Source organism: Cyanistes caeruleus, chromosome 1 (assembly GCF_971803275.1).
Source record: "Cyanistes caeruleus chromosome 1, bCyaCae1.hap1.1, whole genome shotgun sequence".
Classification (NCBI taxonomy): Eukaryota; Metazoa; Chordata; class Aves; order Passeriformes; family Paridae; genus Cyanistes; species Cyanistes caeruleus.
The window spans coordinates 32,185,352-32,212,768 of NC_141701.1; the positions used below are offsets into that span (position 1 = coordinate 32,185,352).

Genomic DNA, 27,417 nt, shown 5'->3' on the forward strand with positions numbered 1-27,417 from the left:
GAATGCCAGAGTAAAGACGAAGCAGAAAAATGAACTGTGTAATACTGACTGCTCTGTTAGAAATAATTGTTCATGGCCTTGTTTTGCATTGCGTGGTGCTGGCTCTTTATTATCACAATAAGAAAGGCACTTATGATGCTTTGTAAGGCATCATTTAAATGTTTATTAGACCTGCTGGTTTAGGAAGAGAGTATTACAGATAATATTCCACACCTTCAGCTACCTTGGGCCCTGACTGGTGTGGCATTGAACGGGACTGTTCCCCATGGGCACCACACCATGCAAACCTCAGCCTCGGCAGAGATGAACCCCTCTTGGTCATTCACTCTTACAGGATTTGCGTACAAGGGGACAATCCTGGCAGGAATAGTGAAGGAATGATGGTCATGTGAAAACTTTGTGCTGTGCTGTCAGATAAAGGCAGGGCCACGCTGGTGGTACCGAGGGGGAGACACAAGTCAGTCCTATGGCCAAGGGATTTGAGCAGCACAGCCCTGTCCTGTGAGCCGTGCTGGGCACAGGCCCTGCAGCTCAGCCTGGCTGCACTGTGGGGCACTGCCTGTGATGGGCACGATCCTGTGCCTCTTCCTGTCAGCAGCGCTTGGCACATCCTACTCACCCTCACCACAGGCGAGCCTGGAGACAGAGTTTGGATCTGTTACAATAGCCAGTGAATTTTGAAATGTGAAGCATATGATGCAGCACTGTATTATATTCCTGTGGTATAATATGTTGCATTTATTTTCTTCTACTGCCACATTGTATTTAGCATTTGTTTGCTGATTTTTGCGGATTGGGTAGTGGAATAGAAGTATTGTTGAAGTACCCAAATAAATGCTGACTATATAGACAGTTAAGATTTGAGAATTAATGTAGATAACATGCTGCATAAAGTATTTTTTCATTTTCATTAGTTTGACTGTAGGTTATTTTCTGCTATTAAAAAAGATACAAAATCTGCTAAATAAATTGGAACCTTTGTCTTTTATACTGCGTCTGCATTCCCTTTACTGATCTCTGTTTAAAGAAATGTGCTTTTCAAATAGGTGAAGGTACAGACTAAGATTAGGAGATTGCATTAGGGAAACTTTGATACTGCAAGACTAATGTCTTCAGGAAAAAATAGATTATTAAGTTCATTCCAGGGCATATCTCTACACCACTAAAGTCTAGCATTTCAAGTGGCACAAAAGATCCTTTTCAATATCTCATGGAAATGTGATCCTAGAGCTGCAATTCGTATGCAAAGTTGATGGCTAGATTCCATGTCAGGCCAAGATGTCAAAAGTGGCAGTGATTCCTCCTCCTTCATTTTCAATTCCCCAGCCTTTGTGTCCCTGAATATTTCCTGCCTACACCGCTGGAAGTTGAGCTGCTCAGAAATTAATCAGTTTTCAGGGGGAGAGCAAAGGAGAAGTTGTTCCGTGACTTACAACTGTACTTAGACATCGTCTTTTCTAGTCACACAGGAGCTTTTGCCTTCACCAGTGAGGGACAAGGTATATTTGGAATGTAAGGGCAACATAGGTTGATTTAAGTGTGTGAAGAGCTACTCTCTCACGTGCCATGGAGCATGTTTATATGGGCAGTATGTTACACAGAGGATGTTGAAGAATGTTTGTAAGGGGCCAACATCCTTTCGCAAGATCTACAGCTGATGGCATAAATTTATAGTGAAAGTGAGAGCTATTTTCATAGGGAAAAGGAAAACTAACAAATGAGAGGGAAAAGGGGAAGGTTTTCCTAGTGGTCAGCATGGAAGGCAAGTGATGAGATGTCCCAAATGAGCATCCTTCCACAGGTGTTCTCTTCAACACTTTCAAGTGTTCCCTGTAACACTTACAGTAATTCTGTGGTTTTTATCAGGACATGCTCCAGCTACCTACCTGTTGCTTACAGTGCTGATAGTGCTGCACCAGGGTAGGTGTTGGATACTGGCTGTTTATAGAGCTTTGTGCATGCAAAACTCAGCGTGGCAGAGAGCAAGACATTTAAGGCAGTGTGTAACACTGTGGCAAGGTCTTAGCCCTTTAAGTCTCTTCCTGTGCTAAGTTAGGAGGTGCAGGGCAAGTTGGCTCTCCTATTAGAGTAACTAAGTATATAAAATACAGTCTAGCTTGGAACTGGATGAGGTATGACTATTTCCATCCTGACTTAACTCGAAATAATGAATGCAGAACTGGCTAACTTGTTAACAGCACCGGTCATTGCCATTATACTGCATATTGTGACAGGCTGATGAAGTCTGTGTGATGCTGAGCTGAATCATATGAAGTTCCCAGCTTAGGTTTCTGGTAGTTTTGGTATCTGCATGCTACAGTTCATGTACAGTTTCCAAGGTAGATAAGAACTTCGAGTCCTCTCTGGATTTTCTTTATTGAAGTAAAATCCATGCAAGTTTGGCAAAAGAAAGTTTGATGGCCCCTGATAAGACAGAGCTTTTAAAAAAATTTCAACCCTGAATCCAGCCATGTCAGACAACTTCTTATTTAACAAAGGTGTCTGTATTCCTAACTGAGATTATAGTAGAGGAAAATACTCTTTTGGCACTCAGAATTTACCAGTTATATACAACCAATTTAAACATTCATAGGTTGGACTTGCAAGCAATTTTGCAAGAAAGGCACATGAAGACCTTTCAGTTCAAAAACTATATGTTACAGGAAAGCTAAAAATGTCTCATTTCATTTTTTATGGTTTCTTTTATCTAAGAGCTTTCCAAGCTGACTCTGGGGAAGGAGGTGCTCATGCTTTCAGGGCCGGGCTGCTAGCTGATGTAGCTTGCGTGTTTGTCAGCACAGCATTTGGCATGACTCAGGAGAACTGGCACGCTACTCAGCACAGCCCAAGCCTTGAGTCGGCGGGTCAGGTTTGTAAACTATTGGCAGAGCTGAGGACAAAACACGTGCATACTCTCATATCTGTAGCCAGTGCTAGAACCCATACTACCTCGCATCTCTGGCTTAAGTGCATTGGCTTAAACCATGTGAAAAAGAATTAAAAACATGGCTGTTTAAATTAGAGCTGTTAAACAATAAAATAAGGTATCAATTCGGACTACGAGGTTGTCCAACTTGCTTTGTTACCATTGAATGATGGTTTGTTTTATTTTTTTCTTCAGTTAGAATTGGAGGGAGTAATTCCTGAATTTTAATTGTCGTGCAGTACTTTCAATTATAAGATTGAAATTCTGTAAGTGACAAAACAAATTATATCTTACAGACTTAACTAAACTATGAGTTTTCAACCAAGAAATATAACCGCTCGAAACTGAACAGCAGCTTTTGATGTTTTAATTTGGAAAGTAGTGCTAAAGAGATCATAAAACCCAACCCCTGTGTTTTGGGAGAATTCAGAAGTTGTTTTCTTAATATATAAAATTCCTTAATATGTGTCTCACCACAATCTAGAGAGCTTGGAAAATCTATATATATAAAAAAAGGTTTCAAAATGAAAAACACTTGCGAAATATAGGAACAAAGGGAATACAAAACAATGACAAGCTAAAGAACGGAAGTACAGTAATTAAAGCAGTTTCTTGCTTGGTTTTAAGGAATTTGGATAGTGTGATAGCTCTGCGAGCATGTCACGCAAAGTGGTGGTGTGCCTAGGATAAACTACAGCTTCTGTGCACTTGGACAGTTTCTGCTGCACTGAGCCTTCATCTTAGTCTTGTGTAGGGTTGCTTCTTTCTGTACATATGTTGTGTACTACAGGCTAAGGAGAAGACTATCCCCTTTCTCCTCAGAGCATGGGGGACTGCACAAACCATTCCTCCTTTTCTCTTGTTTCATAGCTCTGCCATTCTGAGCACATTTTTCTTTGATAATGAATTTGTTAATTAATGCTGCTTTACAGTGTCATTTACAAGACCAAACTCAGAAAAATAAAGCAGCAGCATATCCTTGCCTCTTGTGGAGCCAGCTATGCTGCCTGGCCACAAAGCACAGGGTGTCACCTACCTGTACCTAGTTCCTACCTGCTCCCCTGCTGGATACTCATTGCCACATAGAACTTTAGCTTAGACTTCTCTGCTCCTGAAGTGATGTATATCAGCCCTGTGAACTGAATACTGAACAAGCACTTTAAAAATGAGGGATAATAAAAGAAAGCTTGAGGCCTGGTCTTTGGCCAACTACATCTGCAGCTGCTAGCTTCATAGTGGACTAACATGTTATCCAATCTAATGATCAAAGAGAAAATAGACTGTGTGATTATTGGATAAATTACCGAAATTGTCAAGTCATATTAATAAAAGATTGGATGGTGAAAGAATGGAATAAAATGAAAAGTTTGTTTCTTTTATGAATGCTGACCTAAAGATTTAATATATGCATCAAAGGGAAAATATTTGAGGGAAGTGTTACTTGACATGAGTGCTTAGTAATGCAGTCTAAATCCTCACCCAACTTCATTTGTTTCACAAAAGTTACATAGTCCTATGAGGGGAAAAAAGGGAAAATCTAGCCAGAAGAACAGCTGTAGAAGCCAAATTTGAAGTGCATGGGTTGCAATGCAGGAGACAATGTAAAAATCTCTTGATATTACCGTGTCTAAAACTACACCTACAGTTATACAACCCAGTTATCTATTTTACAGAAAGAGAATGAAGTCTGAATTTTTCCTGACCTTTGGATGTTCTTCTGTGCTGCTTAAGCACCCTGTTTAGCTTCTAGAAAAAGACTGCTCTCTGCATGGAGAGCCTCATCTGTTTGAGGGACAAATATTCCAGTGCATAATATAAAAAGTTGTTGGATCTGAAAGAATTCTATCTCTTATCTATAAGATCAACCAGCAGTCTGGAAAAGGTAAAATTCTGATTACTCCACAGAGTCTTTTTGTTACTCTAGGCACATGATTAGCTTAATATATGTCACTGAATTCCCATTATTGAGACTTTATGTTGGGGCTTGCTGCAGCAGAGGAGGATTTTATGCACAGCTGTGTGTTAAGCAGATTTTTTCCCAAGCACATATACTGTGGCAGATGTGGGACACTAAGTTGCCTAAACATAGGTCTCTAGTGCCACTTGAGACATCACAGGGTGTCTGAGACATCCACATGGGACCAATGGATTTAGCAGAAGACCTAGAGAAGACCCCTAGTAGAGTGGCAGCGGAAGGTCAGGCTAGATACCCTAGAGCATTTCAAATGGCCCTGCATAGCTAAGTTTAGGCAACTGAAGGAAGCCCTAAAAATGATGTTCAGTCATTGTAGTATTTCATGTAATCCACTAGGACTCCAGCTATTTGTGAGAAACTTGTCTGTTTCATGGGTCAGTCCTCTGTCACATCATGTGGATGTTTTAGGTACATGACTGCATCTCAGATTGTACTGTGTGCTTGTGTTTAGGCAGCTAGGTGCAGTTCTTTGTGGTGCTGGTGGGATTTGGATCCAAGTACAGATGACTTTCAGATGGTCTATGCCTATGGTTTAGAAACTCAGTCTCCCTTTATAACCAGTGGAAGGATTAGTCAGAATAATTCCTAGTCTAGAATGCTGTTTGTCATGCTTTAAACTATGTTTAGCATGGATGTCTCCAGAGCTTCACTTTTACAGCAACTTAGTTTCTACACATTAACTAAATACCTAAATTTAGGCATCTGAATCTAGAGCTGAATCCTACTCTGAGAAATAATCCTAAGAATGTCGATTCACAATAGTTTTATGAGTGCTATAGTGGGAGCCATTCGACTGTCCCAGTGGAAGGACTGAAAAAAAGACAAAAATTTTTCCCCAGAGAGAAGCGGGAGAGAAAAGTATTAAAAGAACAAACTCTTTAGGGGCATATCTGGGTAACAGCAGTTTTGAGGAGAGGCAGGCATGCTTTTGATTGAATAACCCTCCGTTTTGGATCCTGTTATGTTGAACTGATTACAGCAAACAAATCTCTTGTTTTGTGGGGGAGCAGTGTGGGGTGCCACTGGGATTTTTACTTTGCTACAGTTGTCAGCTTCAGACCTTAGACATAGGGTACAATATTCTTCCCCTAAAAAAAACAGAATCAGAGGTGCTTTGCCTGCCTTTCCAGTCAGTGTTGCAAAATTCTGTCCTAAAAATTTGTATTTTAAGGATTGAGAGGTGTGATAATAAAAATGTTTACTGACTGACTTTGCAAAAACTCCTTTCACTGTTCCTCGTGCTCTTCCCAGTAGTTTGGGGAAAAAACCTTGGAAGAAGTATTAAAAAATACTTCTTTCTTCTACTTGGAAATAGGAATTAAAAGCTTGCTTTAAATAGGTGATATCTCCTTAAATATGCTATTATTTCATTCTGAACAACAGATATCAGTTTCAAAGAATTAAAACTTAAGGAAATAAAGAGTAGTCCAAAGTAAAAAAAAAAAAAAAAAAATCAAGTGATTGTTCAGATTTAATTCTTCAGCAGGAAATAGCCGACTTAGACCATTAGATGGCAGCATGAATTTGTGCAAGAATTTCTCAGCAAAAACATTCTGAAAAAAGTTGCCTTTTTCTATTCTGAAGCTTTTCATGACTTTAAAATGTCATAATTCCAGCACAAATCAATTAAAACCAGGTTTTCTGCAAGGCTTTGTCTCATCATTTTCTTCAAGTTTTCATCTTCTGTAATAATTGAGGCTCTAATGCAGTAGCTTCAATGGCAGTTTCCCTTTTTTATGTAAATCTAGTGTGAGTAAAGGATGCCAGTTCGCCAGCAGTGACAATTAAGTGTTTGGGGTATCTGCACAAAGCATGAATTCAGCATTTCATTATATTAATTCATTCCTCAGGTTTGACCTAAATACATTTCCTTAAAGACAAGGCTGCAACTTGGCCACTAAACCTGCAGTCTATTTGTACTAAAGAAGCTTTCGGATGATTTAAACACCTATTTGCTTGGAAGGGGCTGAGATTGCCAGCTGATACTTAATTCAGTTGTGTACATTACCAGTTGAGATAGGATTTGGATCATATCTTAAAGCAAAGTCTTGTACATCACCCTTTTACTTCCTCTGCTAGTGTATTGGCATTATGGTGTAATAATCCAGTCAAGACTTTCAAATTAATTCTTTGTCTTCATCTTCTGCATGCTACATTTCACTTCCCCTGGCCTGTTCCCACTAGTTGCCTGCCTCCCACACAGACATATTGTTGCAAGGAAAGTGTTGAGTACAGCTGTGCTATGATTTTTCTTTGCTAGTATTTGTTTCTAGGAAAGGAAAAGGGAGAAAGTCAGTCCATTTCCTGTTGGTTTAAAACAGCAGAAACATCTGTTTGTCTTAAGATAGTTTTCCCAAAAGAACAGTGGCAAGGGAGCTTGCAGGTGATGAGCTTTGCCATTGCCAGTAGCTATCAGTTTAGACAATAGTGATTATATGGTTGGCTTAAAACAAAATAAGATTCCTTAAATGGCAGAGGATATTTATTCCTGTAGTAAATTTTTTGACAGCTAATGTTTAATTTTACAGTGTTTTAAATCTTAAAAATACATAGAGCATCTGGGATCAGAAAACACAGATTCTGCTATGGAATCTATAGTTTCCACTTTTTTTTCCTAAGATTGATTTTTCTGCAGTTCCCTCACCCTGTTATCATGAATTTGCACAATGCACACAAAATGGTGTTGGGTGACATGTCCTGGCACAGTGTGCATATAATCCTTCTGACAAATGCATCCTGTCACTACCATCCACTGCATTAATGGGTACATTTAACCTATGAAGGATCAATAACATATATACTCTTAAGTGTATTTACAATATTACACTGACAGCTGTTAAAATAATGTTATGTAGGCTAAAATTCAAGCTGACAGAATAGAGAGCAAGGTTTGAGGTTAGTGTTCCAAGTACAGTGTCTCTTCTTTCTCTAAGTCAATGCACTTAACTGGTATCATTAAAATCTTCTTAGCTGTAATTGTAGAGCATCTAAATTCTTCATCGCTCTTCGTGCCTAAAATGTGATGCATCATGTGTGGCATGACATTTTACAGTATTGCAGCATTCTAAACAGTCTTTGCTAAAGATGAAGTAGTGTTGTCAATGACCTCTTGGCCCTACTTGCAGAGGAGCTCCTAAGCCCTAATGCTTCAATTTTTTCTTAATTAATATTTTTATTCATTTTCCTTCAGGATATAGTGACCTTCCCAGACCACTTGCTTTCTTGCTCTATCTGCTGAGAAGACTGCCCTTGCCTTCTGTGGTCCTTGGCTCATGTTTTGACTAATTCTTTTGAAATTTCTTCAGTGGACAGTGTTCTTTACTTTGGGTTTTTAACTTCCTCAGATTTTTCTCTGCTCTGGAGGAAATGCATCTGGCTCCAGATGTGTCTCCAAGTTTCAGATGTGATTTTTCGTGTTCTCACAGAGGCTGAAAACATAAAGAGGTGTAATACAATCCTTATCTTTCCTAATGTCTGTCTTTCAACACTGCCCTTCCACTTGAGAGACTTCTGATCCAAAGATCCTCAGAGCCAGCAGCCTGCCCCAGCACCTTGTGAATCGCTTCAGTCTGTTGGCTTTGCAGCTCACTGGCTGTTCTTTCTCTAGCCCTGCCTTTAACACAGCCAGCTTTACTGTCAGGATATGGACAGAAGACTAGTCTCATTGGAATGTATGAAAACAAGCACTGATTCAGAATGCTCCTGCAGGAGCAGCAGTATTTTGGGTGTGTTTTGTTCTTTTGACACAGTTAGCTTTTTATTCACCCTTATCTTTTTCCTGTACTTCTGCTGAACTAAGAGTGTTTCAGCTGGGACACCTGTGAGATAGTGGGCTCACTGGAAACAAGCCTGTGTGGCCTCCTTTCTTGTTATGGCCTTTCTGCTGTGTCCAAAACCTGAATATTGGTAAGCAGTAAATATGTTCTCTTTCCTTTGCCTGCTTGTTTTGGTAATGACAGAGGTCAACTGCTGTTGGAGGTCAAACTTTTCTTTGAGAGGCTGCCATAATTTTCCTGAGGGAAGCAAGCAGAAAGGCTAGTGGCTAATTTTTTTAACAGCATGTAATTCTGTCAGATCTGGTTGGAATTGTACTCTATCCCTACAAGGTATTTGTCACTTTTGAACTGAAAGTTCTGCCACGGAATGAGAAAGTATTAAATATTTTGAAGAAAGATTTTCAAGATTTTTTTGTAATAGAATATATGCAGTCTGAAGGGAGAACTTTTTACCAGCAAGCACTGTGTTATAGTTTCTCTTCACATCTTGTTTATAATATTGATTTTGGTGGATGCTTGTGAAAGATGTTCTGTGAAAGAAAAATACAGTTAACAGCTCTTCTAAAATGCTAATTCACAGGATCTTCCAAAGTTCTCCTTGTCTTTATAGGATATTTTAAAGAAGAATGCCAGGTTAAGTTGGTTTTTACTGTCACAGAAGGGATAGGTGCACTCACAGGTGCTCATCAAGTACTTTGTCACCATAATTTTTCTGGCTTATATGTTTTACTAAAATGGGGCTGAATCCCTCAGTGTGGTGATTAAAAGGGAAATCATCTCCAGACAAAAACCAGCCCAAAATTTAGCTTTGAGGTTCTGTTCTATGACAGAGGAGAATGTGGAGTCTAATCACCTTACTGATTTAGATTCAAGTCTGACACTACTGTCAGAGAAACAGAAATGAGAAATCTTACGGAGGTGGACATCAGCAGCTTGTTCCCTTCAGTAAAGGTAATCTCTGTGTTGACCTTGTTTAACTAAGTCAAACATCGTAATAACCATTTCACATATTATGAAGTATTTCTTTACAAAGAGAGTTGTCAAGCAATAGAATAGGCTGTCCAGGGAAGTGCTTCAGTCACCATTACAGGAGGTATTTAAAAACACGTAGATGTGGCACTTAATGATGTGGTTTTAGTGGTGTACTTGCTAGTGCTGGGTTAATGGTTGAAGTTGATTTTCTTAGAGGTCTTTTCCAACCTAAATAATTCTGTGATTCCATTTTAACTGTCCTTGGTAACTCTGTCCTTCAAGACTTCTTTTGAGTCTCTGTTTCCTACAATACAGTTCCACCTCATTTTATAAATATTTCTCACATATCCTACCTTTTAGAAAGTCTGCAACCTTGTATTTTAGTGTACTGATCTAACATGATCAGCTTTTTTTTGTCTTTGTTAATATTCAGTACTAAACTGTATCCACTGGACCAACTGAGATCAGTCACTGCTTTGGTGACCACTACTATGGCAGTCTCATTGCATTACTTATGCATTCTTATTAGCAATGAATTGCAATTTACTTGTCAGTCATTCATGTAAATCCATTAAAGATTGAAAAAGAATATTAAATAATAAAAAATAATATGAAAGAATATTTTATGTTGGCTTCAAGTCGAAAGGAATCAAAAGCACTGAAAGGCTTCACCAATCATTTTGGGGTTTTGACCTTTTGGTCCTTTAGAATTTTCTCGATGGTCGATTATCAGACACCTTCCTTTCCCCTTCCAGGTGTAGATGAAGCTTCCTTCTTAAGGCTATCCAGTTTTTTGTCAGCATTCTGATATGATGTGCAAGGCAATATGAAATGCTCTCTCTTTGCAATTGACCAAGCTCTCTCTCACATTTGTTTTCTTTGCAAGTCTGATGGCACAGAGGAGAAGATTTCTGGATAGACGTTTTAGCTGGCCATGTGTGGCCATTTTTAGAGGTTGCAGAGCTGATAACTAGCAAGGTAGCAGAGTGTGCATCCTCAATTAGCTGCACACAGCTGCTGAGGGGTGGGTTATTAAATCAGAATTAAGTGTGTTTTCTCAGCTTGCTCTTACTTTCAATCCTTTAATTTCCAAGTTTGAACTGATAGGTTAAATTTCTTACTTATGATAATGAAATTTAATGCCTGTATGTTTACATTCCTCAAAGTGGGAAAAGAATGTAGAACAGTATACACTAATTATTTGAATTTATTTTGGATGGTGAGAATCACTCTTTCTTGTGACCTTTCTTGGGCCTTCTTCCTCTGTGGACTTTCAGGTTAATTAATTCCGATGGAGTCCTAGCCCTGAGATGATTTTATTAGTAACAATTTTATCAGTACTACATTACTGGCATAAATATATGATAAAATGAAATAAGTGAGATACTTCATTCTCTCACTTACTTGGTGTCTAGGCTGGCAAGTGACATGATTTTTTTTAATTTTTTTTTTTTTTACATGAATTTCTTATGTAAAAGAAAATGATACTGTAGTCAGATATGCAGCATTGTTTATGTTCTTTTACTGTAATGGCTATTTGGACAGCATTCTCAGTAACCACTCTGCATGCTTGTAAAGATTAGTGAGTAATACAGTTCATGGGAAATTTTATGAGCTGAAGTAGATAAGAGTATGAGATGTTTGTCTTCTGGATGTCTGCTTTAACCTCTAAAGTATACAGTGTGCATCACAGCTTCATTATGTTTTTTCCCTTTTATTCTTATTGTGCTTGGTTTTGTGTCACGGAAAAGAACCTTTACTTTATGCTTGTATTTGTCTTTTCCTTCCCCCAGCCCCCAACTCCATTTCAGCACTGTCCACTTGACATTTTCCAATGTCTTTAATTCTGGAGGCAGTATATTTGTTATGTTCCTATATTATGCTATTTTTATAGTCAAGAATAAGTTGATGTTTTGTAGACCACTCTCATTACTTAGTTATTCAGTTGATAGGTAAAAATACTTCTTCAGAGGAGCATAAAAAATTGTTCTCTTTTCTATTCTTGATTCTCTTGTTTTTCACTTGTTTTTTCTACCTTAGTCTTCAGTATACAGTACCTTAGGAGGTTTTTTCATGATCATTTTTCCTCTGGGTTTTTCCCTGTTATTTCTTCTTAGCCTTTTTTTTTCCCCTCTTACATATCTCTTTCAGTAGTTTCTCTTTAAGAGAGGGTATTTGGGCTGGTTTTGAGACTCTTTTGGAACTTTGACAAGTGCTTCATCTTAACTTCAGGGGTTTAGACTGAAGGAGGGAGAGCAATAAAAGTGCAAGCAGAGACCTGAAATTACTCTGAAACTAGTTCTACATAGCTAGTTCAGTATATTTGCTCTATTACTTGTCAGCTTAATCCATGGTGGTTCAAACTTCTAAACTTAAAATGTCTGTAGCTTTCTGTTGGTTTCTTCAAATTACTTGTGTTGAGCAACATGTTTTTTTACTTCTTGTTGTACATATTTGCTATAAATGGTAAACAAAGTAGTGGTAAATCCAGAGAGTAAATATTGAAATATTTATTTCAGTCAAATATCTATTAAGCAACTTGGAATTCAGAAAAACAGTGATGTGGCAGTATTATCGTCTTGTCATCACAAATTCTGCTGGGAAGATTCCACATTAGATAATGTTATGTTAAACTGAATCCTCCTCCCTCTTGTTTTTCACTGAGGAATGTTTCGATATTGTGATCGTGGAAACATGAGTCAATTTTTTTTGGATTTTCTTTTTTTTTTTTTTTTACTAAGTTACTCATATTGGTTGGAGGAACTACATAGCCTCTAGCTTAGGAAAATAAAAAAAATAGGAAAGGAAATTATCATTAGCTAATGAAAAATTCTCAGACTCATAACAAAGTTTAAAAGAAAGTATAAATAAAGACAGAGAAAAAAGTATAAATGGGAAATTACTGTGTACTAAAGGTAGATTGTGTATGACTAATATGTTAACCTTACATGTTATGTGCCAACTAATTTTTTAGGTAAAGTGAGTAAAGTAAATTTATATTTGTGGGATTCAGTTAAGCATTTTATAGCATTAGATAAGGATACTGTTTTCATTAAACTGAAGGAGAAGGGGATTTGTGTAAGAAATGCAGGGTGGGAAAGGAAAAGAAAAATAATCAGCAGTTTTAAAAGTCAAACTAGGAAGAAGATTGTTAAGTACAGTTCTTCCAGTTTTAGAATCAAGCTTTTAAGTTATTTTTGTTAAAGATGTTTGCGCAAGAAGTAGGAAAATGTTCATGAGATGTAGAGGGCATCATTGATACACAGGAAGGTCAAGACAGGCAGGAAGATTTGGGTGATAGAGAGGACTGATATATTCGAAATGCAACAAGACAAGACTTTCCAGTCTAAAAGGTAAGACTAATAACATAGGCACTAGTAGTACTAACTCTATTGTCACCTGAGGGTTATTCAGTTGAAAACCACAGAACAGAAGTATTATATTATTAAGTATTAAGTGGAAAGACCTAATGTGGTTGAATTAATGGAGAGGCAAATGTAATTTTTAAGATGTGTTGAGCAAGATATTTCTGGTATAGATACATAAATACTCCTACTGTACAGAACACTGTTAGTCTTTTATATGGTATATTGTCTACCATTCTTGGCTTTTGTATTTAAGAACAAGAGCAAGTGTGGGGAAGGACTGTGAAGAATGGTCAAGATGGTGGGTAGCTTTTTATACAGAAAAGCTCTGAAATACTTTCACTTGTTCCCTTTTGAAGCAGAGGCTGATAGGGAGTGGGAAAGCTCACCTTGGAGGGTAATCAACAAAATAAATTAGTAATATATAAAATATAGCAATAAATAAGCTATGTAACTTACAGGATAGTATTGACACAAAATAACATATAAAGAAGTATAGCCAAGGTGAACACTAGGAGATTCCCAAGTATCAACTCAGCTTCAAGATCATCCTCCCAGCAGAAGCAAATAATCTCATTTATTTTCTAATAGACCTTAACAGATAAAGAGGATTACATTATGCAGTTGCTCGCAACTCATGGATCTTGACTGCTTAACGTGGGATTTTCTTACGTTCTTGCATTTGAAAGAGAGGTGGTTTGGGGTTTCTATGTTTTAAAATGGGAGGCATCTTTGTTATGTTTTCTGACTATTTTTTTAAAAAATGAACAGATGCTTTTGAATCTCTTTCTGTTAATGTTTCCTTCACATGGTTTTCTTTACAATTCTTACATAGTCAGTTAAACATTATTTTGCTTAGGGATTTTCTATAACTAGGTCAAAATTGTTTTCACAAATGACCATAGCAGATATTAAATAGAGAAAAAAATACCGAATCATTCAGAATTAATTAAATTCATTTAAAGTTTTTGAAGATTTGACTTAAAATTTAACATGATTTTTGAAATTAAGAATAATCTGGGACAAGTATATGTGAATTTTCTTGTTTTAATTCTCATCTATGTAGCTGGGAGGAGGTCAGCATTCAAACAAGGGATGTGGCTAAAACTGATACATAATGTTTGCCTTGCTCACTTTACGTTAAGAATGTTTCTGGAGTATGTGAAAGTAATGTAGAAGAGAACAGCCAGACTACTTCATCATAGAATCATAGAATGGTTTAGGTTGAAAGGGATCTCAAAGATCATTTTGTTCCAACTCCCTGCCATGGACAGGAACACCTTCCACTAGACCAGGTTTCTCCATGCAACCTGTTCCTGTGCCTCACCAACCTCACAGTAAAGAATTTCCATGTCCAGCCTCACACCCACCAGCACCCCCAAGCCCTTTTCAGCAGGGCTGCTCTCCATCTGTTCATCCCCCAGCCTGTGCTGATACTGGGGGTTGCCCTGATCCAGGTGCAGCACTTTGTATGTGGCCTTGTTAAAACTCATAATATTCCCATGGGCCCATTTCTCAAGCTTGTCCAGGCACCCCTGGATGACATCCCATCCCTCAGGTGTGACAACCTCCCCACTCAACTTGGTGTCATGTGCAAATTTGCCGAGGGTGTGCTTGATCCCATTTGTCTATTAAATAACATTGGTCCCAAAGCAGATCCTTGAGGGACACCACTTGTCACTGGTGTCCATCAGGACTAAGACACTAACTGCTACATTCTGGATGCAACTGTCCAAATACTTTTGTGTCCATCTAATAATCTATTCGTCAAATCCGGTTCTTTCCAGTTTAGAGAGAGGGATGTTGCGGGGACCATGTCAAGGTTTCTACAGAAGTCTGTATAAATGCCATTTGTAGCCTTTCCCTTGTCATTCCATTGTAAGAAGTCACTAGTTTGGTCAAGCAGGACTTGCCCTTGGTGAAGCCTTGCCGGCTGTCCCAAATGACCTCCCTGTTCTCCCTGTGCCTTAGCACAGCTCCTAAGAGGACCTGTTCCATGATCTGCCCGGGCACAGAAGTGAGGCTGACAGACCCATTGTTCCCAGGGTCCTGCTTTCTACCCTGCTTTAAGACAGGTACAATGTTTTCCCTTCTCCAGTCACCTGGGACTTCATCTGACTGCCCTTACTTTTCAAATATCATGAAGGGTGGCTTGGCAACCAAATCCACTTATTCCCTTCAGGACTTTGTTGCAGCCCATCAGGTCCCAGAAACTTGTTTATATTCAGGTTCCTCAAGTGTTCATGAACCTGACCTTTACTTAAAATAGGAGGGACTTTGGTGGTGTGAGAATGGGAAGAGGAGTTGCCATTGAAGACTGGCAAAAAAAGTTGTTGAGTACTTCAGCCTTCTCTTCATCTGTTGTTATCAGTTTGCCAGCACTATTTTTTAGCAGGGAACACTTTCTTTGACCTTTTCTGGTTAACATACTTGTAGATGCCCTTCTTGTTACTCTTCACATCCCTTGCCAGGTTCAGTTCCAGCTTCACCTTGGCCTTTTTCACCCCATCCCTAAACAACCATACTTCATCTCTGCACTCTTCCCAGGTTACCTGTCCTTGTTTCCATGCCTGTGCATTTGCTTCTTCCCCTTTAGTTTGACCAGCAGTTCCCTACTCAGCCACACTGATCTCTGGTTTTCCTTGACCAATTTCTTGCTCCTAGGAATTGCTAGCTCTTGAGCTCTGTAGAAGACCACTAAAGATCTGCCAGCTCTGTTCTCTCTTGTGCCTCAGGTCAGTCTTGCAGGGGACCCTATTGACTATCTCCTTGAAGAGCTGAAAGTTTGCTTTCCTAAGTTTCAGGACCCTAAGTTTACTCTTTACCTGACTCATATCCGTCAGGACTGGGACTCCACCAAAGCATGGCCACTGTATCCTAGGCTGCCTCCAGTCCTGATGTCCCTGATTAGCTTGCTTGAGTTGGTTTCCAACAGATCCGGTATCACATCCCATCTGGTAGGGCTGTCTATTACTTGGATCAGGAAGAAATCTTTAAGATCGGCAAGTACAGTATCAGCACAGCACTACCACTCTTACACCACTAAACCACAACATCCAGTGCCAGATCCAGATGCCTCTTACCCACCTTCCTGGGTAACATATTCCAATGGCTGACCAACCTGATTGTGAATTTTTTTTTCTAATATTCGATCCCAATCATCCCTGTCTCAACTTAAAGCCATTTCTTCTTGAGTCTAAACAAACCCAGCTCCTTCAGCTGTTCCTCATAAGACATGTTTTCTAGACCTTTCATGAGCCTTATGCTTCGCTGGACATGCTCCAGCACCTCAAAGTGAGGGACCACCCTAAACTAAACACATTAGTTGGGGTTTGGCCTCACCAGTGCTGAGTACAGGGGGGTTCCCTAGTCCTGCTGGCTACACTATTCTTGTACAGATGCCATTGGCCTTCTTGGCCACCTGGACGTTCTGCTGGCTTATATTCAGCCAGTTGTCAACCAGCAGCCCTAAATTCCTTTCTGCTGAACAGCTCCTCCTCCAGCCTTTAGTGCTGCATGGGGTAGTTGTGACCCAGGAGCAGGACTCTGCCCTTTGCCTTATTGAACCTTGTGCAGTCATCCTTATCCCACAGATCGTCTATCCAGGTCTCTCTGCAGAGCTGTCCTGCCCTCCTACAGATAAACAGCCACACCCAATTTAGTGTCATTGGCAAATTTACTGCACTCAGTCCTTACATCCAGATCAGCAGTAAAGGGATTAAACAAAGATTAACAGGACCAGCCCCAAAACTGTACCTTGGAGAACACCACTAGCAACTGGATTGCCAGCTGGATTGAGCGCCATGGACCACAACTCTCTGGGCCCAGCCATCCAGCCAAGTTTTAACCATCGGAGAGTCTACTCATCCAAGCTGCAAGCAGACAGTTTTTCTAAGAGGATGGTCGGGAAAATAGTGTCAAAAGCTTTGCTGAAGTCCATGTAGACAACATCCACAGCCTTTCTCTCATCTACTGAGTCACTTTGTTATAGAAGGAGATCAGGCTGGTCAAGCAGGGCTTTCCTTTTGTAAATCCATTTTGGCTGGGCTTCATCCTCTGGTTATCTTGAATGTGCTATGCAATGGTACCCTGGATGGTCTCTTTCATAACCTTGCCTGGAAGTGAGGTCAGGCTGACAGGCCCATTGTTCCCCAGATCATTCTTCCAACCCTTCTTGTAGTTGGATGTTACATTTGCTAATTTCCAGTCAGCTGGAACTTCATCAGTTGACCAGAACTGCTTTTAGATTATTGGGAATGGTTTGGCAAGTTCTTTCATCAGTTCCTTCATTACTCTGCGGTAGATCCCATCTGGACCCATAGTCTTGTGAGTGTTTAATTAGCATAGCAGGTCACTAACCATCTCCTCCTGGTTTATGGGGGCTTCACTAAGCTCCCCATCACCAGCTTCTAGCTCTGGGACCTGGGTATGCAGGGGACAGCTGGTCTCGATACTGAGGACTGAGGCAAAGAAGTCATTAAGTATCTGCCTTTTCCTCATCCCCTGTTACTACTCTCTCCATTTAAGAAATGCTGAAGACCTTCCTTTTGCTGCCAATGTACTTATAGAAACTTTTTTGTTGTCTTAAACTATAGTGGCTAAATCAAATTCTAATTGGGCTTTGGCCCTTCTAATTTTCTCCCTACATGACCTTGCACTGTCCTTATAGTCCTCCCAAGTTACCAGAACCTCCTTCTAGAGGTGAAATATTCTCTTTTTCACCCTAAGTTCTCTGTTTAGTCAGGCTGGTTAAAAAGTTATTCTTCATGCATTCTAGGAGTCTCCTGGATTGCCTGCAGCTCATCCTGCTACTTTCCCAGCAGATGTCAGGGTGGTTGAAGTCCCTTAGCAGGACAAGACCCTGTGAGCAAAATCCTTCCTGGAACTGGAGCAACAAGGCTTCATCTATAGGCTCCACTTGATCAGGCAGCCTAGCCTGTAGTAGACACAGTTCAAGAATAATGGACTGTAGTTCACTAAAGGAGTACTTGGAAAAGAGAGCCTCTTTGTTCCCAGGTGTTGTAGTGGATCTGCTGAAAGAACCAGAAGGTTCACTGTGTGAAGACAAAAGTGACTATACTGGATGTTTCCTTCTTCAAAACAGAACTCACATCTGTAAGAAATGCACGTGGCTAATGGACTGCTTAGGAAAATAGGATATAGCCAGGGAACAGCTGCACTAAGCAACTTGCTCCCCTAGAGAAATTTCAAATGTTATGGAGAAAAAGTTGTTCACAGCAAAGGCTGTTTCCTACTCCCCTGCATGGTCTGTGGCTATCTATCCCTCCACTCACAAAACTCATAGCATTTTGGTGATTAAACAGTGCCAGCAGGGCTGCCAGCTTGATTGACTTCATATGGGAAAGGAGCCAGATAGAAAGAGTGCAGAGAATAACCCTTTCAGCAGAGCTGGCATCTGAAGAATGACTTTCCCATACTGAGTTGTAGCTCATATGTTAGTGGCCTTTATCTTGGCCACTAAAATACGGTCCCAGTTCCTCTTCACTTTGCATTATGGAATGTGAATCGGGTAATACTTCCTATAATACTTGTATAGTAATTGGGTTTATTTGTTCTTTTTTACTTAGTTGAAGAATATGTTGACCATTAGAATTTAGAGAAAACTTCACTGACTTTTTAACACAAGGCTAAATCTAAATTAACTTCCTGGTTTCTGTGAGCTGCATCTTGCACTTGCTTTTTCTCTCTTTCTAAGAAGAAAGTAACAATATTTATCGAAAACATTTATGCCATTGAGGAATCCAGAGAAATGCAGGAAATGCAGTATGAACGCATAACGTATGTACTAATACTTTATTTGTCTTTGTGTGTGTGGATTTGATGGCCAAAAAGGAAGAGGCCCCAAGGGCTCCTTAGTATGCAATTAATATTTTGGCTAGAAAAGCAGCAGATTGTTTCAGTATGCTTACATGTTATGACATCATATTCCAGTAAAATTATAATGAACAGAATTTTTGTTTGTCTCTGTGGCAAACCAAAATGAGTTTTCTAATTGTCAGCAGACCTTGGTGATTTATTTAATTATAGTGGCGCCCAATCACACCAACTTAGTTGAGGTCTGTCAGCATTTCTGTTATGAACCCCTATTTTTAGGGGTTTATAAGTAGTTGTAAATATTTACTCATTGCTGAAACTTGACATCCAAGGTCACATTCATATAGCAAATATCCTTTTTCAGGTTAACTGTTCTAGTGGCATTAGCTAAAAAGTAGATTTTTGATGCTGTGAACTTAGATGGAATAAAGGGAACCTGCTTTCCAGACCTCATATTTGAAGGATCTTTTTAAGAATCTGAAATGTCCAAAAGAGCCAGACGAAAATGAGCACATAGGTTATATGTGACTGATTGTGTGTTATCTGTTATCACACTTTGTTTCCTTCCAACTGAATGTATCCTTTCACATGCCTTTTGTTGTCTTCTAACAATCTTCTGTCATTTAGCTGTGTTGGTCAGCTTATATTCTGAGGAGTATGCCACTATCACCTGAAAATCTATTTTACATAAGAATTTTCTCCAAGGAAAATCCTAGTATTTGTAGCTGCCATGCAGAATGCAGGAATATGCATATTTTCTAAATGAAAATAATTAAAATCTTTTAGAGACCTGATGAGTCCTTGTGTGAGGCATTACTGTTCAAAATCCTGACTGTTTCAGTTCTGTGGCTGAACAGTGACAGAAGACTGAGGAGTGTAGAGGTGATTTTGTAGATGGTCTTATGATGGAAAATATTGTGCTGATACATTATTGCAGAATAGTCCCTAAATGTTATATAAATAGTCCAAAGATTGCTAATGCTTTCGGCCTTTTCTAGTAACTCCTATGTAGTATACTAGGAAGGTTTGTTAATGATCAGTGGCAGATACATCATTTTACTTTTGCGTGGGCTTGTTCTTTACATGAGTGTACATCTTCAGAATGGAGACTCATTCATTATTAAAACTTAGTTTAATTGTCACACTGTATTTTCAGACTGTAATACTAGACTTACTTTTGAGGGTTTTGTTAATGCAGTCTCTGTCCTCACCACTGAAGAGGATGTTGTTTCTTTTGATGTGCTTCTTGTTGTAGAGAAGCCAATTGCCACAAAGATTTAGTTCATTTTCTGAGGATTTCAGGTGTTCTTTTGCACTTTCCTGTCAATGCTCATATTGTCAGTGCTCTGTTACAACTCTGCTTGAGGCCAAGGAGAGCAAGAAAAATTTAATCAAAACCATGTAAAAACCTAATCATTCTGGCAATGCCAAAGAGCTGCATGAGGCTCTAGAGCCACAGGCTGAATATCATTTTTCCTTATTATCACATAAATAGCTCCCTAAACACTCTTTAAAAGAAAAGGTGGGGAGGGGAGAGGGAAAAAGAGAAGGCCTGTTGTGGGATTTGAGTTTATAAAGTGGATTAAGTTCATGTGCTTTCCTGCTTTGCATGCAATGGAGAGAAAGGTAGGTCTAGTAACTCAACAGGAAACAGGAACTTCTGATGGATATTGTATTTTCCCTAAATCTAGGTAGTTGCTAATAGCACTATCTCATTTCTTTCTATTTAAAGAGGATTATGAAGTAATGACGTGGGACATGCCATCAAGGTGCCTACTGCTTTTGCGTGACACAGCTTGTCATGTACTAAGCAGCAGACAACACATGCAGTCATGTCCAGTTCTACATCTTCTGGGAAGGTGGGAAGATTCCTGAAACTCTTCAAAGAACTTGAGAGTACCTGTTGCTGCAGGGAAGAGAGAACTACAGGAGGCTGTGGCTTCTTGCAAGCTCTGGCAGCTGCCAGTAAGCTCTGTCAGCTACTCCTGGTCAAAACCGGCACTGAGCTTTCCTTCCAGTCATCTCCTGATTAGAGAGGGTCAAGCACTGTCTTAGCAGATACTGAGGAAGAGCACATGTAATTGCAGGGCCCAGGGCACTTTGGCCAGAGACAGCCAGCAGACACAACAGATTGCACAGCAGATGATATGGAAGGCAGTTGGAAACTCTTCTGAGGATGGGGTTGTGCTCAGCAGTGCTGGTGATGCACCACCTGGCACAGTTCCTAGAACCATCTGGAAGCAGCTCTCCTGGTACATCAGAGACCTTGACTCAGAGCTAGCTCCAGAGCTCTAGCCAGGCTGTAGAGATAGTGGTCTTGTCTGCAGGAGGTGTGTTGTGTTGGAGGATTTGTTATCAAGTAAAGAAGACATAGGAAGATGTCAACAAACTGCTGACATTGCTGGATCAAATAAGTAAGAGATCACTTGGATCTTCTGTAAGACCCTGCAAGTACAAGAGCATGAATTCCCAGCCATACTGAAGGAGGAGCAGGGAGAGTCAGTGCTAATGGGGCTGGGAGGGAGTCCTGTGATGACAAAAGCTGGAAACTGGTAATTTTTGGTACTGGGAGAAAGATTTCTGCTTCATCTGCAAATCTGCAACAATATCAGTGCCAATTCCAATTCCAATTCCAGGAAATCAGTTTGAATTCCATTAGGCATGTAGGAACTTTGTGATAGTTTTCCAGAAACCACTAGTGGTCCAACACTAGAACTGTTTATCCAGAGATGTTGTGGAATGTTCGTCCTTGCAGACCTCCACAATACCTTGGACAAAGCATGAGCAACACAGTGTAACTTCAGGTCTTGACCATGTTCTGGATGCTGCTTTGGACCAGATAACCTCCAGAAGCCTTTCCAGCAGGAGTTATATAATTTTATGAAAATTCTACATAAGCAAAAGCATTTCCAGGCCTTGATAATTTTCGATAAGTGTGTGAAACTGTAAACAAGAAAGCAAAGTAAATAACCACATTTTGCGTGTTGTAAAGGCGACTCAGCTCATTCCTCCAAGGCCCTATAGCCAGAGTCATGTTTGAACCAGTGTTATGATTGGCTTTTTCCATAAAAATGTAGTTTTAGAATTAGGCACAAATTTCAGGGACATTGAGGCCAGAGTACTTACTCACACTTGCCTCGCTCTGAAGTGTGCTGCTTTCTGATAAACTTTGTATTTTGTTTTACAGTTGAACCAACTGGGTTACAATAATTAATGAAAATTCAGAAAGTCTTAATATAAAAAAGTTGCCACTCATGTCCACAGATGAAAGTGGAGAGAGCACACTTTAAAAAGGATCCTTTAAGAGGAGTAAGGAAAATGTAGTACTGTGTTTGATTGAATCTAGTTTGAATCAATCTAGTTTTGTGATGGACGTTGCTTTTGTCCATGATCCTGGAATCCTGGAATCCTGGGCTTTCTTACATTGCTGTAAAATATAAACAAGTTATTTGTCAAGTGAGGATCCATTTCTGCTAGGTGTATTCTCTGTCATCTGACTTATTTATCCCTCAGAGCTGAGCTATGATGACAGGAGTTGTCTCCCAGGCAGGGCTTCCACTGGAATTTTTGATTCTTCATCTTCTCAAGACTCAAATCAAGAAGAGAGCAGAGCAAGGCTGTTGGGCTGATAAATAGAACTCATTGCAGAGCTCTGCAAATGTAGGTGAAGAGCTGGTGTGCACATAGGAGCTGCTGTCAGTTACCAACTGCCTTGCTGAGGAACAGTCCATGTATTTGAGTACTGGGTCTTATTCTGAGAGAAATGATAATGTTTCATCCCCAAATACTACTCTATTTTACATAAAATGGATGGGTAAAATTCCTAACTTTTATTGTTGTTTTCTTTTCATTCCTTCCAGGTATCACTGCCCAGTGCCTAAAATTTTCTATGTCCAGTTAACTGTTGGCAACAGTGAGTTTTTTGGTGAAGGAAAGACTCGTCAAGCTGCTAGACATAATGCTGCAATGAAGGCCCTTCAAGCTCTTCAGAATGAGCCTATTCCAGAAAAATTACCTCAGGTCTGTGGTCTGTGCTTCAGGAAACCTTTTTTTTTTTTTTTAATAATAACTTTATTTTTCACTGCTATGTCTTTAAGTGGCACATATTGCTGCTTAAAAATTAAAATGTTGTGTCATATTTTAAAAAATATTGAACAGAAAAATTATTCTCAGATTAATCTTTCTAAATTGAAAGCAAAAATATAATAATGTTTCCCACTCAAAGAATCCAAGTACTTGTTCTGGGAGCAGCTGAAGACCACTTGGGATACTGTAGGTTCTCAATAGCAGGTGTGTGTTGGTAGGAGACTAAATTGAATCCTCAGTCAAATAAATCTCTGTGGCTTGGTTATGCTGGGGTTAAGGGGTACAGATTGCAGGTTTGTTATGAAAAACACCTCTGTCACTTCATGGGTTACAGCTGTAGGTGACTGGAGAAGGCTGGAGGTAACACTTTGCTGAGATCATAGTGGAGGGAAAAACAAAGTGTTGCACTGTGTAGAGCTGAGTGTAGCTCTCCAGAGAACTGGAGGCTGGTTGGGATAGAGTTTAAGGGCATCATGGTGTCAAGGTTCAGGCTCCTCCCTGCTGCTGCCCATGGGAAGTGCGCACAGAGCACCATGCAGTGGTGGGGTGTGCTCTCACCATGAGACATGGTCCATCTTAGTAAAACTGTATTTTCTTCAGCAAAACTGACCAGCTTGGTTATCTGTGGAAGATGGTTGATTCATCACTCCTCAAACATCGGGCATGGATCAGAGCCAGTGCACATCATACCCTGGCTGGCCTCAATTACATTATGAGGTTGAACTTTCTTCCCCAGTTACTAACAGTGTGCTCCTGAGGGAGCAAGGACAGACCTGCCAGTACCAATCTAGTAATTCTATTAGTAACTCAGTGAACTTGACTGGAATGGGATCCATGGAATGTGGCACACTAGTTACTTATATAGGTCTGTCTTGGCCTTCATGACCATCCTTAATGCAGTCTTCTGTATATTCTTCCATTTCAAGCTATCCTCTTTTTTTTTCTTTTATTAGAAAAAACTAAATTAAGGATAAAATCTTATATCCATATTAAACACTGAAAATAGTATTGCCATCCTAGCACCTAATTGTACAAATATGTAGAAGAGCATTAGGTGAGCAGAAGCAAGAAGCAATCAGCCAACAGGGCAGGGCTGCTGGTGAATGTGCTTTCACAAAGAGCTATTGTGTATCTGCCAAAGCACCTCTGCTGTCTCATGGATGTGAGGCTAAGAAAGGCCTTACAATTAAAGTGTCAGTTGTGGGAATGAGGATCAAATTTAAATCCAAAGTGCCTGAGACACTCCTGAACATATTTTATCTTCCTAAGTCTTGAAACTTATTGCTCAGTACTGAGGTCTAAGCCTTGATCCTCCCTTTTCTCCACTCACTGTAAGGTTCTTTACTATGCTTGGTGAAAAAATATGCAGGGTGTTAAATTGTAAGGGTAGAAGGGACAATGAGGGATTTTCTGGACAGATGTGTTTGTATTAATTGTGAAAACTTAAACTGTAGTTTCTAGTTTAGACTATACATATCTGGTTAAACTAGAGTACTGCTAGAAAACCTAAACATTCTTGACTTGAAGGCTTGCTGACAGTCCAGTGGGCATTATATTATGTAAATTTTGCCAGTGTTTGATTATTCTCCACTTCAAATATAATTTCTGAGGTATTTCTTCTAGAATTCACTTAGCTTCATTTTCTATTAATTGGTATTTTCTTATATTTGCTAAATGTAACCAACAGATATCAAAAATCTCTCCCAGGTACACATTTACAGATTATTCTAAAGTATTTTTGAATCTTTTTATAGAAGTGATTGTTTTCATAGTGTCTCAGTGCAAAGTTGTTTTATCTAATCAGTAGTTCATACTTTGGGCTTTTTTTTTTTTGGCCAGCTTTTTAGATTGTCAGTGTCCTTTATAACGCACAAACTTAATTGAATACAATACCAAGTAATATTCTTGCTAAGGTTTTTTACAGAATAGTGGTATCCCATTCTTTAAATACCCAGGTTTTTTTTTTTACTTTTAACTAATTGTCCTTTTAGCTCTGGTGATCTTTCTAAGTGAACCTAATCAATGCTTTGCCTGTCCTATAAGTAATGATCTAGATTCTTGATTTCAGTGGTACTTTACATTTCATTATATGAAATGAGCTAGAGGTCGTACATAATCTCATTGTAACTACCCTTGTTATTGTTTTGCAGAGCACCCTTTTTTTCTGAAGGTTCTATAAACTTTATAATATTTTGTCTTGTATTTAGCTCCAGATCAATATCAGGCATGTAAGGCATATAAATGGCTTTTTTCAGAATCAAAATTGTGCAACAATTTCATGAGACAAAAGGTGTTCCATGTCTGCATGCTGTAGCTGAGTGCTGGATTTTTGGCCCTGTGTTATCTTAAAGATTAATTTATTAAGAGCTTAAAAAAGGTAGATAAAAAACTGATCAATTTAATTTTAATGTGAAGAACCTAGTGCTTTTTTAATACTGTTTTAGAACTGTAGTATCTGGATTGTGTAGCTATGCTGGTGGCTGAAGATTTAGATCAGACTTCGTTATGTAAGATGGGAGCTCTGCAGGAATCCACCTAATTCAGCCCAAGTGTCTTTGATGTTTACCTCCACTAATAAAAAATTAGGAGTCTGGCCAAGGTTACATGATTGTTGAGAGATCCCAGTTTGAAGTATTTCAGAGCTTTGCAGTTTGAAAGTAGCTGGAAGTGAAGCCTCTGAGAACTAAGGAAATGTGGCCTAGGAGACAAACACCAAAGGCAGTAGTTTCAAAAGGCAAAACTCTGACTGATCCTGGTGGTAATAGTTGTGTGAGGAAATTTAGATTTACCTGAAGAGTAAAACAAAGCTGAGTTTTAGGCAGAATAATTTTTCATGTGCCTTTTGTTTTTTTATCTCTTTGCCTCTCTGTTTGTTATGTTCCTATGGATAAATAAATAATGTTCTGTGTCGAGCAAGCTGTTCTCTGTCACTACCTTTTCACACTGGTCATAACTCCTAGAGGGAAGTTGATGGAGGGGCCATTAACCAGCTGGACCTGCTGAGGACACCTGTAACCTGGTGACCCAGTCAGAGTGTGGGGCTCATTGACTGAATTTCTTCTGAGGGAAGCACAGTCTTCTGTACTTTCCAAGAAGTACAGATTTCTTCCTTGCTTAGAAGGGATGCCCACAGAGAGCCTGAGAAATGGCTCGAAGGATCTGTTTGATCCTCATGTTTGACACAAGTGTGTACTCAGAAAATCGTTATCCATGTCATTAATAAGATTAACATCTGTAGACATTATTTTGCTGTTTATAATTAATTTATAAATTAATGAGTATGTTATGAAGCATAAGCACAATATGTATGGCTTCAGTCAACGGATGCCTGATGATGGGGTGCTGAGACGGATGTACAAATGCTGATTTACAGCCTGACAGGAGACTTCAAAAGTCTTTGAGAAATTGGGGAGAGAAGAATATGATATTTTGTTGATCTTCTAAGAATTGTAGTATGATTATCTATGCATCATTTTCAGAATGGAGAAACAGGAAAAGAATCAGAAGAAGATAAAGATGCAAACAAATCTGAGATCAGCGTAGTGTTTGAAATTGCTTTGAAGCGTAATATACCTGTCACTTTCGAGGTATGTGTTACATTTTTATCTGTGTTACATATTTAACTAAGAAAGTATTAAAAAAAGGTACCACTAAAACTCAACACAGGTAATATTCATATATGAAAAGTATGAATTTCATATTCTTGGAAATTATAAAAAAAATTGTCGGTGTTTCAGAGTCTAAGACAATTACTTTTTACTGGTAAAATAGATGCTCTTTCAGAAGTTTTAAAGATCTAATATTTGCTTGCAAACACTTGGATGGCAGAAAGACAGTTAAACCATTTTCTGTACAGAACTGTGGGATTAGAATCTGTAGCCACACTCAATCTGATTGGAAATAATCTTAAAAAGAATTAGCCAAAGTCTTTCCTTTAACTGTTGGCATTCATAAGATAGAAAAGTTCCAGTTGAAACATTTTACCTTCAGTGTGCTGTTTTCAAAAAGTCATGAGTATCTTCCACTCTGATTCTGTTTCACTTATCTATTTCTACTTCAGCTTTCACTAGTTTTTTTGTTTGTTTCATATGATTTTATCTATGAACCCACCTCTGACAACTTTGTTTACCTGAAGTAATAGAGAGCATTTGGAATAGTTCCAGTGCTATCAATGAAGTAACTATGGGAGAATGAGTGATACTAACAGGATTTTTTTTCCGATGAGAAAGTTCTTACAAAGTTTTTTATAAAAATCTAACATTGTTGTGGTAGGAAGCACTAGATTTAAAGCTGGGTTTTTTATTTTCTTTTTCTTTTCTTTTCTTTTCTTTTCTTTTCTTTTCTTTTCTTTTCTTTTCTTTTCTTTTCTTTTCTTTTCTTTTCTTTTCTTTTCTTTTCTTTTCTTTTCTTTTCTTTTCTTTTCTTTTCTTTTCTTTTCTTTTCTTTTCTTTTCTTTTCTTTTCTTTTCTTTTCTTTTCTTTT

The 27,417-nt window shown here is 39.0% G+C and overlaps 1 protein-coding gene across 23 annotated transcripts in view; it reads left to right on the forward strand.

Annotated features, from left to right (window-relative positions):
• STAU2 (staufen double-stranded RNA binding protein 2) overlaps positions 1–27,417 on the forward strand; it is a 172,129-nt gene that overhangs the window by 30,150 nt on the left and 114,562 nt on the right. For all 23 annotated transcript variants that reach the window (XM_086884642.1, XM_086884733.1, XM_086884763.1 and 20 more), the window contains 2 exons: positions 22,710–22,869; positions 26,415–26,522. In XM_086884642.1, the coding sequence (XP_086740768.1) occupies positions 22,710–22,869; positions 26,415–26,522 (268 nt within the window). The remainder of the gene's footprint in view (positions 1–22,709; positions 22,870–26,414; positions 26,523–27,417) is intronic.